At 41.0% G+C, this 21635-nt stretch overlaps 1 protein-coding gene across 1 annotated transcript in view; it reads left to right on the top strand.

Moving 5' to 3' along the window:
• LOC146625084 (partitioning defective 3 homolog) overlaps positions 1 to 21635 on the top strand; it is a 359232-nt gene that overhangs the window by 15807 nt on the left and 321790 nt on the right. The window contains exon 2 of the mRNA XM_085362620.1: positions 19007 to 19108. Within this exon, the coding sequence (XP_085218746.1) occupies positions 19007 to 19108 (102 nt within the window). The remainder of the gene's footprint in view (positions 1 to 19006; positions 19109 to 21635) is intronic.

The raw sequence follows: 21635 nt of genomic DNA, 5'->3' as shown, positions 1-21635 counted from the left end.
CTGATAACAGATGAGTTTCGGCTTGTCAGGCTAGGAGCATGCTAAGTTCCCACTGACAGGCCAACGGACTCACACCCTGTGATTAGGGATCAGTAATCATCTGAGGGAAGGAGACGGCCTACAAATAGCATCCGCTGTCTGCAAACAGATCCTCACATTCTCCAAAACGCTACAGTTTAAGAGGAATCGAGTGGGAGGACGGCTACTGCAGAGAGTTGTAGGAGTGCTGCTTCTGAATTCTAAAAACGTCTATGAGGTCAATAAGGTTTTGAATTTGTCTCTATTAAAATGGTGATGTAGTTGTGCTGTGGTAACATTTTTTCACTTTAATCAACATTCATGACTTAAATATGCAATCAAAAACTGTCAAGTATGCTTTTAGTTTCCATTTATTGATTTCTTTCGTCTCTTTCCTGGAGATCTCGTTGGCGTTTTCCCCTCCTCGTTGCTATTAAAGGCAGCGACTGTACACAACCCCAGGAGGAGGCTGAGTGGCAGTAGGTGTTGGGTATCTTAGATCACGTTACACCTGAGAGTTTGCTAAGTGGTGTATAACTGACAGAACAAGGCCTCTGGCTTGTTTGTGTTTCTAACACATTTGTGTGCTACTGAATTTGAATGCTGTTTTATAGTAAGGCTATAACCTCAGTGAAACTTTCTTACAAATTAATGTTTGTTTTTACTCCGGCATGTGTTGATGACATCCTAGAGAGAGTCGAGTGTGCGTATGTGTGTTGTTGTGTATGTATTGTGAGGTTTAAGTGAATGATCTGGTTTAGCCAGTTTCTCACTGTCAACCAAACAGATTTCCCAGCAACCCACCACTTTGTAAATGAGGATCTCTCATCTGCAGTTTTCCCAAGAAAAATTCCAACCTGCATATTCTGGTTGATACTTGTCTATTTTTTGTTTTTTGGGTGGTTTTGTTTTTGTTTTTGTTTGGCTAAAACTAAGAAAAATCTATGTGAGCTAAAAAGCTTTGCCTATATGTTGATGTTTATAACAGTGATGGACTTTTTTATACTACATCAGTCCTGTGCTATTGCTAGCTTATTTTAAGATTTTAAATTTGAAGTCCTTATCAGAAATCACTCAGAGAGAAAAGGGAAGATGTGGAATCAATAAAAAAATACTTTGCTGTACCTGGATCTCACCATGTGGAACAGTGTTATCTGCGCTGATTGTTCCATCTTTTTAGCCCTGCGCCCTTCACCTTTACTGCCACCAATCAGAGATGCACATGTGCTCTAAAGTCAGGCCAGAACAATGCAATTTCACCCCCACCAGTGGCTCTTCTCTAACACCAAGCCTTCAACTGTGGTGGTCCTAAACAAGATTGATGGCGTTGTCCTCCATCACTCTGGACATTAATGAGCGCAGCTTCAGTGAAAGCACTGGGTGGAGGAGGAGGAGGAGCAAAGGAGTTGCAGTCAATCACAGACAGAGATGCAGCGCCACTTGCATCACCTTTCACATCGCAGACTGTGCCAACTATGATGTGGTTCAAAGTTGGCTGGTTGGCTGGTATGGCTGGCGTCCATCCTTACACTTGTGCTGCTTTTGCTTTCGGTTGGACTGAAGTCAGCTTGTGTTATGACATGGCATCAGAGAGACAATACGACGGAACGAGAAAAATATGAACTGACAGTTGAATAAAATGAAGGGAAACTAGCTACAGGAAAAAAAAATCATGGCCTATTTGGAAAAATTGGTGATCTTCGCGTGTGAAGTTTTGAGTTGGTTTGGGGTCATCTTTAGCTAAATGACACCCCGTTGTCATGGAAACACCAAGAGAATGAGATGTGTTTTGAGGTTAATTTGAGGTACAGTCTTGTTTCAAGCATCGGCAAGTCTTCGGATTACCTCGAGTTGATGGGCGCACTGCATTTGTGTCTACGCGTGTGAACATTTCTACATTCCCCAATGTAATTGTGTCCTCAAGTCTTTCATCGATAAACACGTAGCTCATTAGATTTAACCTTGAAGGCAAAGCCCGGAGTGCTTTCTCTCAGCATCTCCTTTGTTCCCTCTCAACTGCTTCTCCTCCCTTTCCATCCTCTTGTCTTCTTTCCTTACCACCACCACCTTTCTCTTTTCCTTTGTCCTCCTTTTACACTCTTCCTATTCCCTTTCCTTGTGTGTGCTGCCTTCTCCACGCTTTGCCTTTTTGTAGCCTCTGCTTTTTGTTTTGTTCTTGTTTGGGTTTTTTCTCTCTCTCATTTCTTTCTCATGTCTTTCATTTTTGTCGCGGTTCACGGTCAAAAAGTTTGTCTTTCAAGAGGTGGCTACTTGCACAACATCCAAGTAATCATGATGAATTACACGATGCAGTTAACGCTCCAATTCATGCTCATTATCTGATTTTAAGTTGAGAACACATCAGACATTTGAAGAGATAAAAGCAAAACAGATAATGGTGGATCGTGCTGAGACATGATAATAAAGTGGTGCAAGAACAGGGTTTGAAGAGTGCATATTTAGTCTATTAGAAGACTGAAGAAATTAGACGAGAGAGACAGACTAGGTAGTAAAAAGGAAGGAGGAGCAGTGGCGTGATAGTTGAGACATGACACACTCTCTATTGTCCAGAGCTTCATTTCTTTTTGCTTATTTATTATTTATATAATGTACTTATTATTGTCCAGCTTCTGCTCCTGTGGCACCACGATCGAACCCATGCGAGCGAGCCATTTCTGCACTGTACTGATTCCCATGCTCCCTCGTTATGCTTTGCTCTCCACAGGCACTTCATTGGTTGTGGTTGCGTGTCCTAAAAGTTAAGCATAATGTAGTTACGCTTATGTCTGGAAGATGTCTGTTGCCAGGAGAATGGTAACATGGGAAAATCAGAAAATTATAAGGTAGAGAAAAAAGGGTGGCACATTATGTTTTTAAGGTTAGGGATTTCCCTCTATTACTTCTTCTTCTTCTTCTTCCTTTTTAAACACTTTGTTACACAGAGTTTGGGCAGAGGAAAGATTTATATCATTTCTTTGTGTTGACAGCTATTGGCTTTTGAGTAGGAAGCCAGGACCTTTGCTGACAACATATGCATGCATACTTGCTCCTACACAAAAATGTGTTTTGTGGATGTTGGACGTTTGTTGGATGTCGTGAATCTGAAGGGCAGCCTTCAGACTGCATTCTAGTGCTGAGGTACAATTACCCTGACTGCTAACAAAACAGGAAACTTAACTTAGTATTGACAACACAATAACTAGTTTTACACAACAGCACTAGGGGAGTGCTGATAGTTTCTGTGAGCCAAGTGTCTCCGTGAGCCTTTGGCTTTAAATGCTGCTCACGCTGCCAAGCTTTGAAGACAGTGAACAGAAAAACGGTTGAGCAGCCATGTTTGTTTCCTCTTAGCCTTGTTACATCAAAATACAGAAGTGGACTGCGTTCATCCGGTGTCACATGTTCACACGCCGAAAGAAAGTGAAACCGGATCGGATTTGGTATTCGTGACATGTTGGCTGTGTTGCAGATTTGTCAGGATTAGAACTTAATCGCCTCCACCAAGCAGGTTATGTTTTTGGTAGCGTCTGGGTGCGTGTAATACAGTCTGTCAACACAAACAGCTCAAAAGGTTGAGATGAATTCTGATAAAAGTTGTCGAGTGGGATCATGTTAACAATTAAAATTCGTCTTAGGCCCACCAAGGTCTTCAAGGTCAACTTATTGGTTTATTGGTTAAAAACTGACAAAAAGCCTTAGAAACTATGATGCTGTGCTGTGTATTGTCAACATATAGAAAGTACAGTATAAAGATTTAAAGTTTGTCACATTTGACCTCTGACCTCTCCTTCAGGGTCTATAGATAATAATGCTATATAGAGCTCTTTAAAATATCCGTGCTGATAGTGTTCGGTATTAGTCAGGCAAGTCCATCGTCTTTTAAATGTATTGGATAAAAGAGAGGAGCTTAGTCATGTTAAAACCCTGGTGTGGAGCTTTGATCTCTGCAGATGCTTCTTTGCACTACCTCACCACAGTATGATCATCCCGCCTTTGAAGCTACCGCTGCAAACACATCACCGCACATTTTTCAGAACCTCTTACCTCTGTCAGTTTGACTTTGGATTGAACATCGCATCAGCTAGTTGGTGCAATTTTCTCTGCAGGGGAAGTTTAAGTGGGGTTTCACACTGTATGGGTGTGTTTGTTTTCATAAAAACTCCAAGCCATTGCTCCTAGCCAAAGAGGCAAAACTCATGATTAATGAAAGAGCCACAGCTTTCAGTCTGAAACTACAGCAGAAGCATGAAGCTCCCATGTTTCAACATAACACCCTGCACATCGGATATGTAACCCATTTTATTTCAAGGTTCATGCAGTCTACTTAACCTCTTTTCCACCTCTCGTGTGCTTTTCTGTCCATCTGAACTATTGAACGCTTCCTCTGTCCTTGATCCGTTTCCTTTCTGCCTTCTCACTTTCTCTCCTATGTCTGACTGATGTTACCTCTTTTCAGCCTCGAGTGCCTTTCCTTTGTGTTGCCTGCTTCCTGTGCCCTATCAGTGAGAGTCCCCTAACTGCAAAGTACAAATCTTCCATCACTTACTGGAGTTTGAATCTTTGAAAATCCTGAAATTCTGGATAATTTCCCCGTTTGTCTGTGATGCTTTGGCTTGATTTCATTCATTTAGAAAAATGATTTCAAAATATGTCCAGTTCAAGACATCATGACTGTCCTAATAATGTACTGCTCTGTAGACTTTACATAATGTGTTCTGCCCGTATGAAAAGAAATGAGGCTCAGGTAAAAGCAATATCTCAGTCACAGTCGATGGTTTTTGTCATTTATATTAACTGATATGAGTTAATGTCCACGGGCTCTATCTCTGTGCTTGTTTTCACCTCAGACAATCTATAAGCTTCTTTCTTTCTTCATTGCTCGCCTGCATTACCTCCTACTATAAATCGGTTTCTTTTAAAAGTTTCCGGCATGTTTTTTTTTTCTTATAGTCTTTCTTAAACTTACACTACTTACTTTCAGGCTTATAACTATGACAAACACACAAAACTTCCACCTTTCTTTGTTTGTTTTGGTCCAATCAGTCACTTTTTATGGACCACAAATGCACACTATTAAAGAGCTTTGTTTGACAACTGGCAGGACATTAATAGAATGTACAAGAATACTTGAAGCCCTGCTCCTTACAACTCCATAAACACATCTGGATTTTCTTTTTCCTTTTTCTCTTTAGGCAGCTCTTTGGTTCTTTGTTAACTTCTTCTGGATTTTGGTGTTTTGCTATACTGTGTACTCTCTATAGCTCAGACTGTCAGATGTTAAGGTTTGTGTACTTTGGGTGTTTGCCACAGTGATCCTTTAGAAAGTGCTTTTCATGAGCTTTCTCTGTCTTTGCCCTTTTTCCTGTGTCTGAAGCTACTGTGTTACTGTTGAATAAATGCATTTTATTGTGTTAAAATACTGCAGCTTGGGCTTTGTTTATATTAACAGGATTTTTCATGCTCAGAAAGGGGCTTTTAGGGGGGGGACTATACGTGTAAGCACAATGATCTGTCTTTACTGTGTGCATGTCTCTGCAGTTTCCTGTTATTTCTGACAATTCGATTAAAAAAAATAAAAAAGCAGTTTGTGTTTGAATGAATGAAACTTCAGCAAAAAAAAAGCTGGTTAAGACGTTTGTATTAAAATCTTGGGGATTTTCCACACCGTCTTTGGTAGATGCTTCATTCAAAATAATAAAGCGCTATACAAATACAGACCATTTACCATTTACCATAATATATTTTCAATGACACTGATAGAAGATGCTGAATAAATAGTCTTTTTAGTTTAGGGGAAAACATGTCCCAAAATATCTTAGAGCCAGAGCTGTCTGTTGGTGAGCTTTTATTTTCTGAGATGATATTGGCCGACCTCAGATATATTCAAATATTGGTTTATTTTAATTTTTATGAACATGAGGCAGAAAATTATGCTTGAGGAAATGTACTTCTTACTTCTAGGCTGGACTGTTGCAAGTCATTATTATCAGTTTGTTCTAAAAACTTCCTGAAAAGCCTTCGTTTGATCTGAAATGCTCCAGTTAGGATACTGAGAGGAACTACAAGCAGCGAGCATATTTCTCCCATACTGACTTCTCTTCATTGGCTCCCTGTGGATTTAAAATCCCCCTCCGCACATACAAGTTCTTGAATAATCAGGATCCATCTTTTAAACACCTCATAGTACCATATCAACCCAACCAGAGCACATCCTTCTAAGGTTGCTTGTGGTTCCTAGGGTATTTTTAAAAGTGGAATGGGAGGCAGAGCCTTCAGCTTTTGGGCCCCTCTACTGTGGAACAGCTCCCAGTCTGGATTTGAGACAGACACTCTCTCTACTTTTAACCATTAGGGTTAAAACTTTACCTTTTGAGTTTTTCCTTTCCACTGTCACTCACTGCTTGCTCATAGGGGGTTGTTGGGGTTTTGTGTCTATTATTGCAGGGTCTTTACCTAATTTAGCTAATTTTGTGCCCAGCATTTGCAGTACAGATGTGGCTTGTGTGGTGCACTGTTTCAATATGTAAGACCAAAGAGCTGCCTCTCCCTCCTGCTGGCCTTCACATGCCAGGGATTTTAATGTTTGCTCTACATATGTTGTTCTTGAACCGACTGAGATTTTGACATATTTTCTTCTCTAAAAATCATATGAAAATGCAGATTACAGTCATATTCTGCATTCAGAAACTTGATACACGTATACAATGACTATTCCCCCGTATGGGCTGCCTGCACCCTGTTAAACGCCTGTTTCCATAACTGCTGTAGGTAGCTGTGAGCCGCAGTTTGACACTATGAGTTCTGAACTCTTAAATACTACGCAATAAGTGGCATATAATGATGCTTGTTCTACATTTAGATACAAGGCACCTCCTTCTTTAGCCACATAGACACAAATCTTTGAAAACACTACTCTCTGTGCTCCACATCTGCCGGCTGTGAAAGAGCTGTGTGTGCCGTGACATCGCCGCTGCGGGTTGTCTGTTCTCGGTGATTCACCCTGTGCTCTGTGTTTCTCTTGGCGCATATAGACGTCCCATCTGGTGAGCAAAACCTCTGGTCTTAGAACATAATAAACAAAAGTGTGCCAAAATTATGCTGACTGCTGTTTCTATAAGTAGACGAAGAGTGTTCAACGAATTGTACTGAAACAGCAGACCTCGATTTGCAGGGAATGCCCTGACTCGTGTACCTTCAGAGGGATTTTTTTGGCCAGTATTAGACATTGTTTTAGTAGAAACTTGCCAGCTTTAGTCTTTACTTTGCTAGTTGAAAATGAAATTGCTTCATTTCAATTAACTTTCATGTATAAATGCATCTTTTTCTGTTGATGTCTGAACCTCGATGCATAGTCAATAATTAGTATTTCACATCTGCACCAAATGTGACTGGAACTGCTCTCAATCCAAGACTGAGCAGATGGCCTGCATGACACATCTCCCCCATGGCTCTGGTCCCCTACTGGGACCTGGAAGTGCACCATATTTCACGTTGGTACCAGGGCCCACAGTGACGTGCCCACCCAGCGCCCATATTACAGGGTCCACATGTGGCCCATAGTGCATTATCCCCACCAGCTGATATGAAATGTGGACCAGAAAATTGTTGTTTTGCAGTATATAGATAAGATGCAGTTTAACTTTAATCTTACTGATGTTTTGATTCGGTCATCTTCTCAGTGGGAAAAGACCCAGGGAAACCGTGTTAACAATAAAAACAATAAAAACAATAACACTAAAAACCAAAAAAAACCCCTGAAAACCATAAATTTCACACCTGTGCCTAAACTCGCGGCCTGGTACCAAACGACTCACGCACCGCTACCGGTCTGTGGCCCCGGGGGTTGGGGACTGCTGCTCAATGGGACCCAAAAGGCCAAATTTGTTATGGGCTCTTCATTGGCTAGCCTACATGAGCTCCACATGGGTTTTCTATGGGCAACCCACAGTGGGTTACCCACAAAACTGCTAGGTCCAATGTGCATTGGAATAGCTCACTGTGAAAACTCAAATAGGGGCCCCAAAGAATAAACCTGCTGTGGGCCCTGTGTGGGTACATGCACTTGGGGATCACATGGGGTAAGTGTGGGTTTGCCCTGACCACAAAGCCTGACATTTCATCCACAACTACCCACTGTGGACCCACATGGGCATGTTTGCTGGGTAGTGGCATTACCATTCACTTTAAAAGAGCGGGTGGTAATGCTACATCCCTACTTTAGGTTTAAAACCAGAAGGCATTATTTAACCATATTCTGTATAACAGTTTATATGCAATCAAATGTTTTAAAAGTCAAAAGATAAAATGTTCATGTTAGTGTTATGATAGATGTTAGACAGATTTTGTCTCTTGCCAAGTCATGGAGGTTTTCTGCCATGTCACACGTGTGTAAGGTACGTCCACGTGCGTTGCTAATAAGCCCTCTCTCAGATGGGCTGAAACTTGCTAGCTGCCCTATCAAGCTACCTGCCTGGCACTGCAGACAGACCGCTAATAAACATGCCAGTAAAAATGTGACGTGCTGATGCGAGCCAACATGTTAGCTTTTAAGCACACACTCGTGTATTGTCTTTCTCACCGAATAAAAGGTTGGTGTTTATGACAGCTGAGCTTTTCTTATTTATCAGATATTACATTCAAATTGCTTCCTGTTCACTAATGAAGCCCTAACCTTCCTAAGCTGCTTTTTTACAGTCATAGGACTGGTTTAAAAAAGTCCCCCAAATGAATCGAGATGTTGTGTCATTAAACCACCGTCCTGCTTCTCAAACACTGCCACAGCCCGTCTGAAAATGGACTTTTATTATTGATGATAATTGGGTACAATTATTAAGCTGCACAATTGGATCCTCACATTATGCCTTTTTTTATTTGTTGGTGAAACCTTCACAGCGGCAGTTTCAGCTCATGCTGAGCCATGAGGCAGCATGTCTGATCTGCACAGACACACACACAAACACACACACACACCCCGACCTGCTTTTTTATGTAGACCAGATGCTCAGCTTTCCACGTTGCACTTAAAAGGGGTGATGGGATGCAGTTGTAGTCTTGGAGAAACAAGGCTTAGGGATCACAAACCCCCTACTCAAGCAAATCACACAGTGAGGGAAACTGCAGAGGTTTATCCAAACAGACTAATCAGAAAGAGCAGGTGTCATTTGACTAAATAATGGCCAGGCTTTTGACTTAAAGGTGCAGTAGGATATTTTTTTCTGGTTCCTTTCTTCTCCACAACTACAATATGAGACTCTAGAGAACTGATGGTAGTAGTACATGTGCATGCATATACATGGAGGCTTTCTGTGTCACTAGGCTGCAGAGTTTGCCTCAATACTGGACAGTCTGTAATCAGCTCAATCCCTTGCTAACCTCTTGATATTAGTGCTGACAATCTTTCAGTGCAGGGCAGAAAAACTGTGTAGTCAAAGATATCAATAATGCTGTTTATGCTTTTCAGCAGATCCGGCCAAAGAACTCATGTTGAAGAGAATATTTTAAAATGAAATTTGTTCAGTTTAAATGAAAGTTGCTTAGGCAACTAGGCGTTACACTTCTAAATGCACTTCTACTCTGTGTGTAACCTGCTATGTAGTTTCATTTAAGCTTAATGTGGTCTTTTTTTTAGTGTAAAGTTGTGTTTAGAAAATTGTCAGACATGTGTAACTACTGAGCATCATCTTCTTCTCTCTTTTTTTTTGTTCTCCTGATGTTTGACTTTAACCAATGCACAACTTTAAGTGTTACTTAAACAGGCATTCAAACAAAAGCTCACCCCTCCTGTTTGTTTGTGTCTCTGTGGGTAGCCAACCCTCTCTTTCTTGCTGCATCTGGGTGGAGTGCAATAAATACTTTAGGAAACAATGTTACATAAAAGAAACTTTTATGAACGTTTTGGAATTATCATGTCTGGAACTCCCTAAAATGTATACGTGAATATCCCTTAAACCTTAATTATACATGACAGTACTTCAAGTCATTTTGTTCATTTTGAGTTCTCTGAGTCATGCTGGATACGGTGGTTTGAATAATACTTTGCAGCAGGACTCCAGACTGTTCAGGTCTCCTTGCACGTGGACATTGGGTTATCATATTTCTCTCTGCGTTGTACTCCGGAAGCCGACATCAATAATGCACAGACCTTGTAGGTGACTTTGTCTCAGAGGAATACCAGAGTAAGACTTCCATCAGAGCGCTAGTTATTTATCCGACTGGAGTCTGCTTCCGCACAGACAGGCTGTAGGTAGCAACAGTTTTAACGCTGCGATTTTCCTCTTAGAGGCAATTGTTATGCCCTGTTCGGTCTATTTTAGTAAACCAAAACAAACCTGGTGAACTAAACTGGAAAATCAACCCCCACAGGAAAGGATTTGTCTCACCCCCCCCAAGTATAATGACAGCCAGCCAAATTAACCAGCGAGTCGATTCGAGTTGAAGAATGCTTTCGTAAACACCCAGTATTTAGCCCTGTGTGATTTAACAGTGTCAGCTCCACAGGGAAATTCTGACTGGACAACATGGACTGCAGAGCTGCCAGAAATATCTGTTAGTTTGCATATGAGGATGATTACACACCCTAATAGAAGTGACAGGAATCCACATTTATTCACTCTATCAGTAATCTTAGTATGTTTGGTGTTGATGAACCTTATGTAAGGATTGTGTTAGCTTTTCATTTGAGCACGTTCTTCAAGAGCTGCGTCCTTTGAGGCGTGTTTCAGCACCAACACACCCACTTCTCAGCCTTCATGACAGACAAGGACATGTTAATGATAAAAAGGCATTCCAGGCTATAGAATAAAGCGAAATGCACAGAAACAAAGATACTAAGCACCTCTGGAAACACCTTTTATTTCCATGCACTACATGTGACTAAGTCATGACAGTATCCCATTGCTGTTTTGTATCTTCTATTCTGCATTTGCTTTACTTTATCGTGACAGAAACAGTTAAAGTTCAGGGAAAGATAAGCAGCTAAGGAGATGTGTGTGTGTGTGTGTGTGTGTGTGTGTGTGTGTGTGTGTGTGTGTGTGTGTGTGTGTGTGTGTGTGTGTGTGCAAGAGAAGCAGAAAGTGTGACAGTAATGTTTGTTAGTCACTGGGGAAAGCATGCTAACTATAAATCACAGCAGTTATTGTGCTACAGAGCCCAAACTGTAAGAGTTGAGAGGTTGAACCATTAGGCTCATTTAGTGATTCAAAGGGAGGTCTGTACCCCAGAGGTCAGAGGTCACTGCCTAATGCTCATAGACTATAAGCCCTTCGGTCAGAGAGTGAAAGGGTGGGGAATGTGTCGTCATCTTTTAATGAATTCCTGAGATTTTGGTGAGAAATATGTTTTTACACGATGCTCATCCCTTTAAAAAACAAAAACAAAGTGCTGTTAACTCCATTGTTCATAAATGACTTGCAGCGTGACAGAGTCAGGTTAATGTGTCTGAAATGTGTAACCACTTCCTATGATGTAATAGCCAAGGGGCCGTTGTGGCTAAAATAAGCCTGAATACAGCTAAAGATGTGTTTATCTCAAAATTTACCCCACTGAGTGCTTACGGTAACCTTCCCAGATAAACCAACCAAATGGAAACTCGACCTGCCTTCCTTCCTTTACTCGTACAAGGACTGCAGTTTTGCTTCATGCTTACAGTTTTCTTTTCACTGAAGTGTTCATCTGCCTCAGGGTCATATTTGGCCTGCATATTTTATGATTATTATTCTCTTCTTTAGATTACTGCTAGGTCAAAAACAACCATAAAACATATTACACACAAACTCCAAAGGTTTAGTAAGATTTAGGGATTTTTTTTAAGCTATAGGCTCTTTCCTTTGGACTAGTCCTATGCCAAGCACAAATTAATGGCTCAGCATGGCAGACAAACAGATTTGCATGAGCACACTTCATTAGCTGAAGTCTTATTAGTCAAATGTTGTATCCCTGCTCAATTTGTGAAGAATCAGAATTTGGCATGTGGTCTGTTTTGTTGAAGGAGTCATGCAGGCGCTATTTTTAAATGAAAGTTTCCTCCTCCACAAACAGACATGACTGGCTATGACACAACTTAGATACACGTCGACATCAGAAGACAGCGTGGTGGACAAGCAGTGCGCTACTAATATTAGGAACAAAGCATCACAATGTAAAGTTTTGTATTTATAAGGCTAACTAATCATGTGATTACACATCTACAGGGGGAAATAATTATTTGATTCCCTGCAGAATTTATAAGTTGAATCATGGACTTAATATAAAGACAAAGATCAGAGTGAATAATGTTGCTGCAGAGCGATTTGTGTTTGAACGGCACCTGCAGAACTGTGATAAGATAATGAACGCACTGTTGTTCTTTTCTGTGACTCCTCTTTTTGGCAGCTGCTTGCATACTTTCATCACATCTCACTCACTTTCTCAGTTTACACAGCAGATGCCATCTTAAGACACACGGTCACATTTCATTTGTCCCGTAAACTCTGGCTGTTTGTGGTTTGTGAAAATGCAACATCATACTTATGCCGCCTGTGAGGGATCATCCCCAAATACTCCACATTCCCCAATGGAAAGTAATTAAAGTGTTGTTTGCATTTTTGGAGTTGTGGCATACAGAGCTATCCTACTTTCTAAGCTTATTTTGTGTGGCTAACGTGAACTGATGGTGGCTGACTTCAAAAACCTCTTACCACAATGTGATTTGAGCACTCAACCTTCTGGGCTGGAGTCAGATGTGCTATTGTTGCGCTACAAGGTCCTACTGCTGGCCAGGATATTTGAGAAGCCCATTTAGACGGTGACATTTCCCCCTGTGGGAATAGGAACACTTTCAGGAGCTAATGTAGCACTCATAAAACACACACAGGCACATGCTCCTTCTTTCCCACCCTCCCTCACCACGAGCTTCCTCCAGGGCACCAGTCTTTGTGTGGTCTTTGACAGGAACAGGCAATTCACTTCAGCACAAAGACACAGATAGAGGGGTGAAGAAAGCTATTGTCTGGACTTATGTCACAAGTGTGTGGGGGTGTGTGTGCTTGTGACACAGACAACAAACAGCCTCTGTGTTTTCTGTCTCTCACCTTTTTAGGCTGAATCTCAGAAGGAGATATCTGATTGGTGTAGGGTGGCGGCATGTCACTCATTGTGTGGGTGAATAAAGATCAAAAGTGGTTAATCAGGGCACTGGGACAGGCGCTCAATGCAATATTCATGTGTTGACATCTGATTAAAGCACAAAAATTAAGCAAATTTGTGTTTGGTTGATTATTTCTTTGCTTTAACAATTTGAAAGTCTGTTTATTTCCCCTTAAATTTGGCTACGTTAGTTGAGCAGCAAAGTTGAGTGTGTGGGTTGCCAAACTGCTTTTTCTGCTTTTTGATTTGTTTTGAGCTTCTGATACTCCAGGTGCTGATAATCAGGTGCCAGATTGGGCCCTGATTATTACTGATGCTCAATTCTGCCCATGAGAATGCACAGAGAACGCTTTGCTGATTGGTGCACTAATAGGGTAACAGCTTTTGATGGAGGCAGTGTGGTGGTGTGTGGCGGTATTTCCTTCATGGGAAAAAGCAAGGCTTGTCATCACTGGAGGTGATTTCAATGCAGAAAGTTATCCTGATGAGATTCCGCAATCAGTGGCAATCCCATATTTCCGCAATCTAGGAGTGAACGCTATCCTCCTAGATGACACGGCTTACACCCACAGAGCAAGGTTCATCAATGAATTTGGGAGTGGAGAAGATGGAGTTGCCTGTCTTGACCTCAACCTCAGTGAACACTTGTGGGATCAGCTTGAGCGTGCCGTTCGTGCCTGAGTGACCAACACAACCACACTGGCTTACTCGAGCAAATGCTGGTTACAGAATGGGGTGCCATCCCCCATGACCAAGCTGGTGACCAGCATCAGGAGTGATCAGACTTCCGTTTTGGCTAGAGACAAACTTAAAACAGGAATATTTGGTGTATCATGGTAGCTTAAGGCATTCAAAACAGGAAAACAAATCAGCCTCGCCCGGATTTTACCATTTTGACAAATTCAGGTGGTTTTTGAAAGATGAGGATTACAATATAACCAACAATTACAAAATAAGTATAATGGGCCTATAAATCTTGGTCAGTAATGAGTTTTATTTCCAAGAAGCCTTGTTACAAGAAATCGATCAAAATACATTTTCTTACTATTTGTAAGTTGTTGTTTTTTTTTACCTAAGTATAAAAAAAAGTCTTTTAAACCTTGGAGTCTCCTCCTCGACAAAACAGGGATCATGTTTAAATCCTGTTGTTCTTATGAAAGTTGATTAGCAGGTCGGGCCTATTTTTTTCGTTATTCTTACTTTGCTACATTGTATCATTAAAGTGAAACTGAAAACCCTGTGCTTTCCCCAAATGTTGGTTTTGGCAGTGCTGCCTAAAGAAAGTTCATGGTTCTCCTCATTCTGTAGTGTAACTTCCTTTTCACGGGTTCTTGACTCTAGTGACAGTAATTTAGAGACTTACTGAGGAAACATTTAAACATTAGTATGTATAGTATTACTGTAATACAATAATGCCAGCAATGCCTGGTGTTAAAGTTCCCAAGTGTTTACAGTATGTTGAAATACCTGTCAGGTGTCATATTTATGAGTTTCATCTGGCATCTTGTGGTTTCAGTGTGACCTGTTGATCCCACAGACTATCAAAGTATGTGCATCATAATCCTAGTTCTATTATAAAATGATGAAGGACAGTGAAGGGCTTCAGGTTCGTTTGTTCATGACTTACGTGTACCCTTGAAGCCTTTTGTCTTCAACCTCAGACTGTGCAACACTGGAAAAAAGACGTCACACTTCCCAAGACAGTGATGTAACATGCAACCATTCAACACATGATACACAGGTTTCTACAAGTTAATAATAATCTTACCTGTTTGCATTTTTCACTGTGCTTTTTGTTGACATACATGCCTCAGATTTCACTAGGAGAACAGAGGTTGGACACAGTGGCAAAAGTGAAGTTACTGCGACTGGGCAATGAACTTGCAATCTAGTCTGCTATCAGTTTGTGATTGAATGAGGTCAAGTTGGTAATTGCATCCAATCTGTTGGAGATAATATGGTGATTAACTGTGATAAATTGGTGGAAATAACAAACATGCTGCTGTCTGTTGCAAATCTTTTACCGTCTACATACACAGATTAAAGCGAGATTCACATTGACTGCTTAGATTCAGAATCCACCCAGAACCTCATGGATGTGAAACAGGAATTCAGAAAGTCATCCACAAAAAAACTGCAGGATGGTGATTTAACTGATGACGTAGGTGCTCACCAGCCTTGTACTGATATGCAAACATAACTCGAATACAACCAGTTGAGTCAGATCACCTATTGCAAAGAGATTTGTTGCAGAAAAACTTTGCTAATTGGTGCAGACTGACTTGGGTTGATTGCAACACGTTGGTACTCTTGGCAGCCCGTCTGTGTTTCTGAATTGGGTGGCAAACCTTTGCCAATCTATCTGAGAGTGATTACAGTCAGTCTAACCCGGACCATCATTGTTTGGAAAGAGTTTGTTTCTCACCAGATGAACTGTGCAATCACCCTGTGACTGAAAGTTATAGAAAGCTTACCGCCTTACAGTCCGTAAATGTTTGGGAACCGGGAAGACCAGTTGCCTTTTGGAAGAGAAAAGTTGTCCCATTCTGATTGTATAGAAAATTTAGCTGCTTAACAGGCCTGTTTTTAAATGGGATATACATAATAAAACTGCTTTGCTCAAGTACATAGTGGATTACTAGTGGTTCGCTTACAGAAGGTCCATGATGGCATACCAGTTTACTGCATACCAGTTTACTGCATACCAGTCTTTACACTTTAAGTAACTGTTTGTTTTTCCATTAGAGGTAAAAAGAGAACACAGAAAATCTTAAGTATAAGTGATGGCGTTTAAGGGAAGGCTCACGAAAAGCTCAGTGGCATGACAGATCGTTGACACTGTCAGACATCATTAAAGGAAAAATAACAGGGTGTTTAAATCCAAATACGTCAGTACCACGCTCAAGTTGCTAATGCGGTGCTGTATATTCTCAGCTGTGGCGCAGGGCTGCAGAAGGAAAGAAGAGAAGTAATACTAAGAAGTAGGTTAAACAGGGGATTTCACCATTTAGTTGTGGGTTGTGTTTTTTTTCGTGAGCTGAACGGTTAACATGACCAGCCGTGTCTTCTTAAGAGCTCTCACTGCTTACATGTAGGTAAGCAGTGAGGCCATCTCATGGAGTTTAGCTGAGATCGAAGTATTTACACCAAACCCTTTTTAAAACACAGATTTAAGAGATGTGGCTCTGATGAACCAAAGAACAGTGATGCAAGGCTGGAGTGTATCTGTAAGTAAAATCTGAATTGCTTGTCTGACTTTTCCTCATCACTTCAGAGTATTTCTGGAATTAAGTTGTGCGGCTGAGCTTCTCTCAGAATTATGTTTCTTCCCCATAATCTTATCTGAGCAACAAGTCTGGAACAGTACAAGCAGCATGACAACATTTCAACATTTTTTCTTTATTGCTCTGTAATGCTGGCAGCCAGTTTGTGTTTTGTAATTGCTTTTATTGTTATACTATTACATAAGGATTAATTTTAAACACAGTCCATATATACATTTATATTTGCTTTCTGTAATGGCTAACTGATTTTACTGTGTTGGACATTAATAAAATAGCAACTATCTTCTGAAGCCTTCACGTATTTTTGTCTTGTCATTTGGAAGCAACTCGATGAACTCGCCATCTTTTCCCTTTTAATAACCTCAAAAGGAAGGAAAAATACCACACAGTCATTCCCTTTGGACCATTTTCCCTGGTGTACCGCACTGGAGCTCAGTACAACAAGGATGTGCATGAAGGCATTTAACCACAGTCCTTAAGACAGCTCAGTTTGGAGGGAATGCATAAGTGGGGAAGCGGAGAGAAGGAAATGGTGAGAACAAAATCCAGACAAAAGAGTTAGAAGATTCTTTCATAACGCAGCGAAGGAGGAAGGACGATCACTGGGCTCTGTGGTTTCTCCTTACCCTCCTGACTGAATGAGCTATCATGCTCTAGTACTTGTAGGCTATGAACTGGGCAAAGCCAAAATGTGGGAGGATGACACAGATCAAAGAAGACAAATAAAGCTTTTGATTTCAAAGTAAGCTAAACCAGTACAGATAAACATGAAATCTTGCATCAGGTTGTTTGTACACAAACCCGCAGTCATGTCATGTGAAGCTGTTTTACATAGCTTGTTTCCATGTCAGCCTACACAGTGCTGTACAGACAAAATGAGGTAACTACATTTGCCAAGCTTTAAATTGCCAAAAACCATAGGAATGCATAATAATTGTTAAAACTGCTGAATCAAGGTCAAAATCAAGTAGTGCAGTAACTGAGTTCTTCTTGAGACATCTGCCTAACTAGCTAAAGCTTGGCAGTTAAAGCTAAAACTAACATAAATCTAAGGTGCCTGCCCAACACGTGGCACCGAAACGGCTTCAGTGCACCCTGGCGTTGATTCTCCACGTGTCTGGAAGTCTCTCAGAGCAAATGCACGTTTCGCCATTCTTCCAAAAGATTTTCCCTCATTTCGTGTTTTGATGATTGTAGTTTTAGAGGATGGTGGAGCTGCCAAACACCAAATCTTCTGTATTTCTATCAATGCTCTGTGCACAGATGTTGTATTTCATTAAATTGTGGAGCATAATGAAACAGCAGTTTTTTACTAGTTGAAAAGAAAGCTGAAAGAACAAGTATTCCTTTTCTTTTAGGTATTAGTTTTACTTCGGACTGAAAAAAACTTAAAATAGAAACATTATAAATATACAATTTTTCATCCAGCTTGAAATTTAGTCCCTGTTCTCGACTTAACTGCTTCTATAATTCTTCTGATGCAGTGAATAGTGCAGGAGAAGTGGTCTGCATTTGAAAAAGGCATAATAATATTAATAGTTAGGAATAATCTGAGTTTAGTATTGCTTTTCTCTGAATGGGGGCCACGGTTGTCCCTGCCGTGGTCTGCTTGCGGCTCTCATGCTGGAGGGCCTCTGGAGGACTGGGCCCTGAGTCTCCTCCATGCCTGCTTCAGGTCCTGGGGTGCGGGGTTGTGGCTCCACACACCCACTGTTAGACACTACTGGAGAGACTTTAGGAACACCTGTGTACCCACAGGCACACTTTCTTGTGCTACTGCTGGATGTAAAAATATCTTGTAATATTGGTTACTTTTTTAACTTTCTTTCTTTCCTTCCATCCTTCCTTCCTTCCTTCCTTCCTTCCTTCCTTCCTTCCTTCCTTCCTTCCTTCCTTCCCGGTGTTGTCCGTTAGGTTGTATAACCCAAAATAAAAATGCTAATGAATGCTATCTGACTGTCAAGTGCACAGTTATAGTGAATGCTGTAATGCTCCACTTTTGGGGCTTTCAGACAACAATTCTGACTCATACTCTCGGACAGGACAAAGTGAAGAAAAGGAAAAACAACAAAAAACAAACCAAAAAAGCAAGCAGGATTATATTGCTGTTTTATCGGGTTCTTTGTTTACATACTGATATCCTGCAAAAATATTTTAAAATATGCAAACAAGGGCAATGTTTTTTTTTAATTCATTGACTGGAAAGAGGGTGGATGATCCTTGTCAATCACATGCATTCCCTTTTCTACATCGACATGAAAAATTATGTGAGCCATATGCTTAGTTTGCAGGCCATCCAGCAGGGGATTATAATTTTTCATAACCGCTATCATGATGTCAATCCATAACTATGTCAGAGCTCCTGTGTGCCAGCTGACTGGATCATGATATGAACCACATGGCGATCAGATCAGCTGATTGCTACAGTCACAAGCTCCTAATTCATTTGGTTTGGGAATCCTATTATAATATATATGGCTTTACGTACATAATGCTACAAATCCTGATTGTATATGGTACAAATCGAGGTGATCTCTTTACACAGATTATACTTTAACTCCTTTTTTTTTCTCCTCTCCTAGGACCCCAGCTACTGGGTTCAGGTGAACAGGTTGGAACATGGCGATGGTGGTATTTTGGACCAGGATGATATGCTGTGCGATGTGGTGGATGACAAAGATAGGGTGAGTCGAAGTCGGTGTTAGATTGCGAGAAAGAATATGTTTGCATAGCTGATTGCACATTGTATTTGTTTATTTGCCACACTGTCCTGTTATTCTATCTCTTCTCATTTTCATTCAGCCTTTCCTTGTAGGCAGAAAAAAGTATTATCTGAACTCTAAAATGTTTGTGCATAAAGCCTTGGCTGTACCACAAAGGTTTCACTGACATGTGCTTATGATTACACCTGACTGTTTTTGCTGTCACCGTTGCTTAAACCTTGCAGAGCAGTAAACTGCTCACCGTGTTCTCTGCTTAATCAGTTCAGCCTGTTGGAAGTACTCTGCAGATTTCATATTTGCAGACTGTTTTACATTCAAGGCTCCACTTTGTGTGCAAGGAGGCACTGTATTTCTGTGTTTACTGATATTCAGTGCATCCAGGAAGCATTCACTTCTTCCACATTTTGTTCTGTTACAGCCTTATTCCAAAATGGGTTACATTATTTTTCACCTCAGAATACTGCACACAATACCCCATACTGACAAAGTGAAAAAAAAATTGCATGGAATTCTTGCAAAGTTATTTAAAAACCAAAACAGGAAACATGTAACATGCACAGAAGTATTAACAGCCTTTTCCATAACACTCACATTTGAGCTCAGGTGCATCCTGTGTGCACTGATCACCTATCAGATGTTTCTACAGCTTGTTCAGAGGCCACCTTTGGTAAATTCAGTTGATTGGCAGTGTTAGCTATGGAACCTAATGTATAAAGTCTCATAGTTAAGAGTGCATGTGAGAGCACAAACCAAGCCATGAAGTCCAAGGAATTGTCTATAGGCCACCAGAAGGACTCCAGGCCAGAGTAGAGAAACTACAGCCTCTGGCCTGATTAAACAAATTGAACTTTTTTTTTGGATGAATGCGAAACGTAATGTCTAGAAAGGGAACCTGCTTGATGCCATCTCTACAGTGAAGCATAGTGGTGGCAGCGTCATGCTGTGGGGATGCTATGCAGCGGCAGGATCTGGAAGACTCGTCAGTGTCAAGGGAGAGATCAATGCTGCCTTGATGATAATCTGCTCCAGAGTGCTCTAGACCTCAGACTGAAGGTTTATCTTGCAACAAGACAATGACCCAAACCACACAGCCAAGATAACGAAGGAGTGGCTTTGGGACCACTCTGTATGTTGAACCCTGTTGAACATCTCTGGAGAGATTTGAGAATGGTTGGCTATGCACTGAAACTCGGGAGGGTCTGCAAAGAAGAATGGAAGAAACTACCCAAAAACAGGTGTGCCAAGCTTGTAGCATCATGTTCAAAGGTGCTTCAACAAAGTATTGAGCAAAGGCTGTAAATGCTTATGTACTTCTTATTTTACTGTGTTTCAGTTTTAATATATTTACTAGAATTTCAAGCACAGTGAAACAAGTGAAGCCCTGTGAATTCTTACCGGATGCACTGGGAGATTGTGTGGGCAAAATCTATGAGGCTTTATGACATCACACTACCCACCCCTCCCCACCCACTAGACAAGTGTAAACGATTACCCACAGCCCCACTGCCTCCTTCCCATGGGAACAGTGCTGGCTACACCTGAGTCACTAGCTCTTTGGCTTTAATGTGTGCCATAAAAATCACCACTTTTCAGGTCATTTCAATTATTAAATGAAATCATATTGCAAGCAGGTGCAGATGGTTAGTAATTTAAAATCATTTAAAATATATTCCAATTCATCGCAAGGGCATTAGCCACCTACTGTTAGTCACTGCAGTTTATCCTGGTGTTGGCATCATGTGGATGATTGTTCACATCCGGTGTTCACACCTTTTCAGAGATGTCTTCCACTAAAGCTAACAGGGCCACCACACATTAAAAAGGCTATGAATCATCCAGGTTTCAATTGAACATGTAATCTTTAATTCCTATCTGCTCTGTTTTCTTGCTCTGTCTGATGCCCTGGATGCACTGAAATCTGATACTATATCTTTCTCAGCAACACTGTGTTTTGTCCCCCTGTTTTATGGTAAACGGATCGCTTCCCACAGCAGATACTGTGATGTTGAGCAAGTCTGCAAAGCTAGGTGACATAGTTGTTTCTTTCTCTTTGACGTGCACATTCTTTTTGATCTCGTGTGGACATTTGTGCGAGGATGAGACATGGTGTGTTTCAGGCAGCTATACACCTCTATACACCTGACAATGACTATGTGGTGGGTGCCATGGTTACACATCAGGTGGGATCATTGGGGAGAGCAGCTGTTTTGCACCTGCTGCCTGAAACACTGGTTTCTAATTTTTTATTTATTTTTTTTATTCTTCTCTTATTTTACAACATCGGTGGTATTTGGCTGGAAAAATGCAAAGAAAGAAGAAACAAATGTGGCAGTTCTGTATACATTTTTGACCTTTCAAGAGCCTCAGTTTGTTCTGATGCTGTGATTCCTGCTCCCCCTGGTGGTCATACGGCATAAGTACCTTCTCATTGACGGCAGAATAGAGAATTTAGGGAAAAAATGAAATTTGCTGACATAACATTTTTAGC

The sequence above is a fragment of the Diplotaxodon limnothrissa genome, linkage group LG9 (genome assembly GCF_057381915.1).
Source record: "Diplotaxodon limnothrissa isolate DT_005_m linkage group LG9, D_limnothrissa_male_GT1.1, whole genome shotgun sequence".
Taxonomy (NCBI): domain Eukaryota; kingdom Metazoa; phylum Chordata; class Actinopteri; order Cichliformes; family Cichlidae; genus Diplotaxodon; species Diplotaxodon limnothrissa.
Note: the sequence above shows the minus strand (reverse complement) of the source record. Positions and strands in the feature narration are given on the sequence as shown.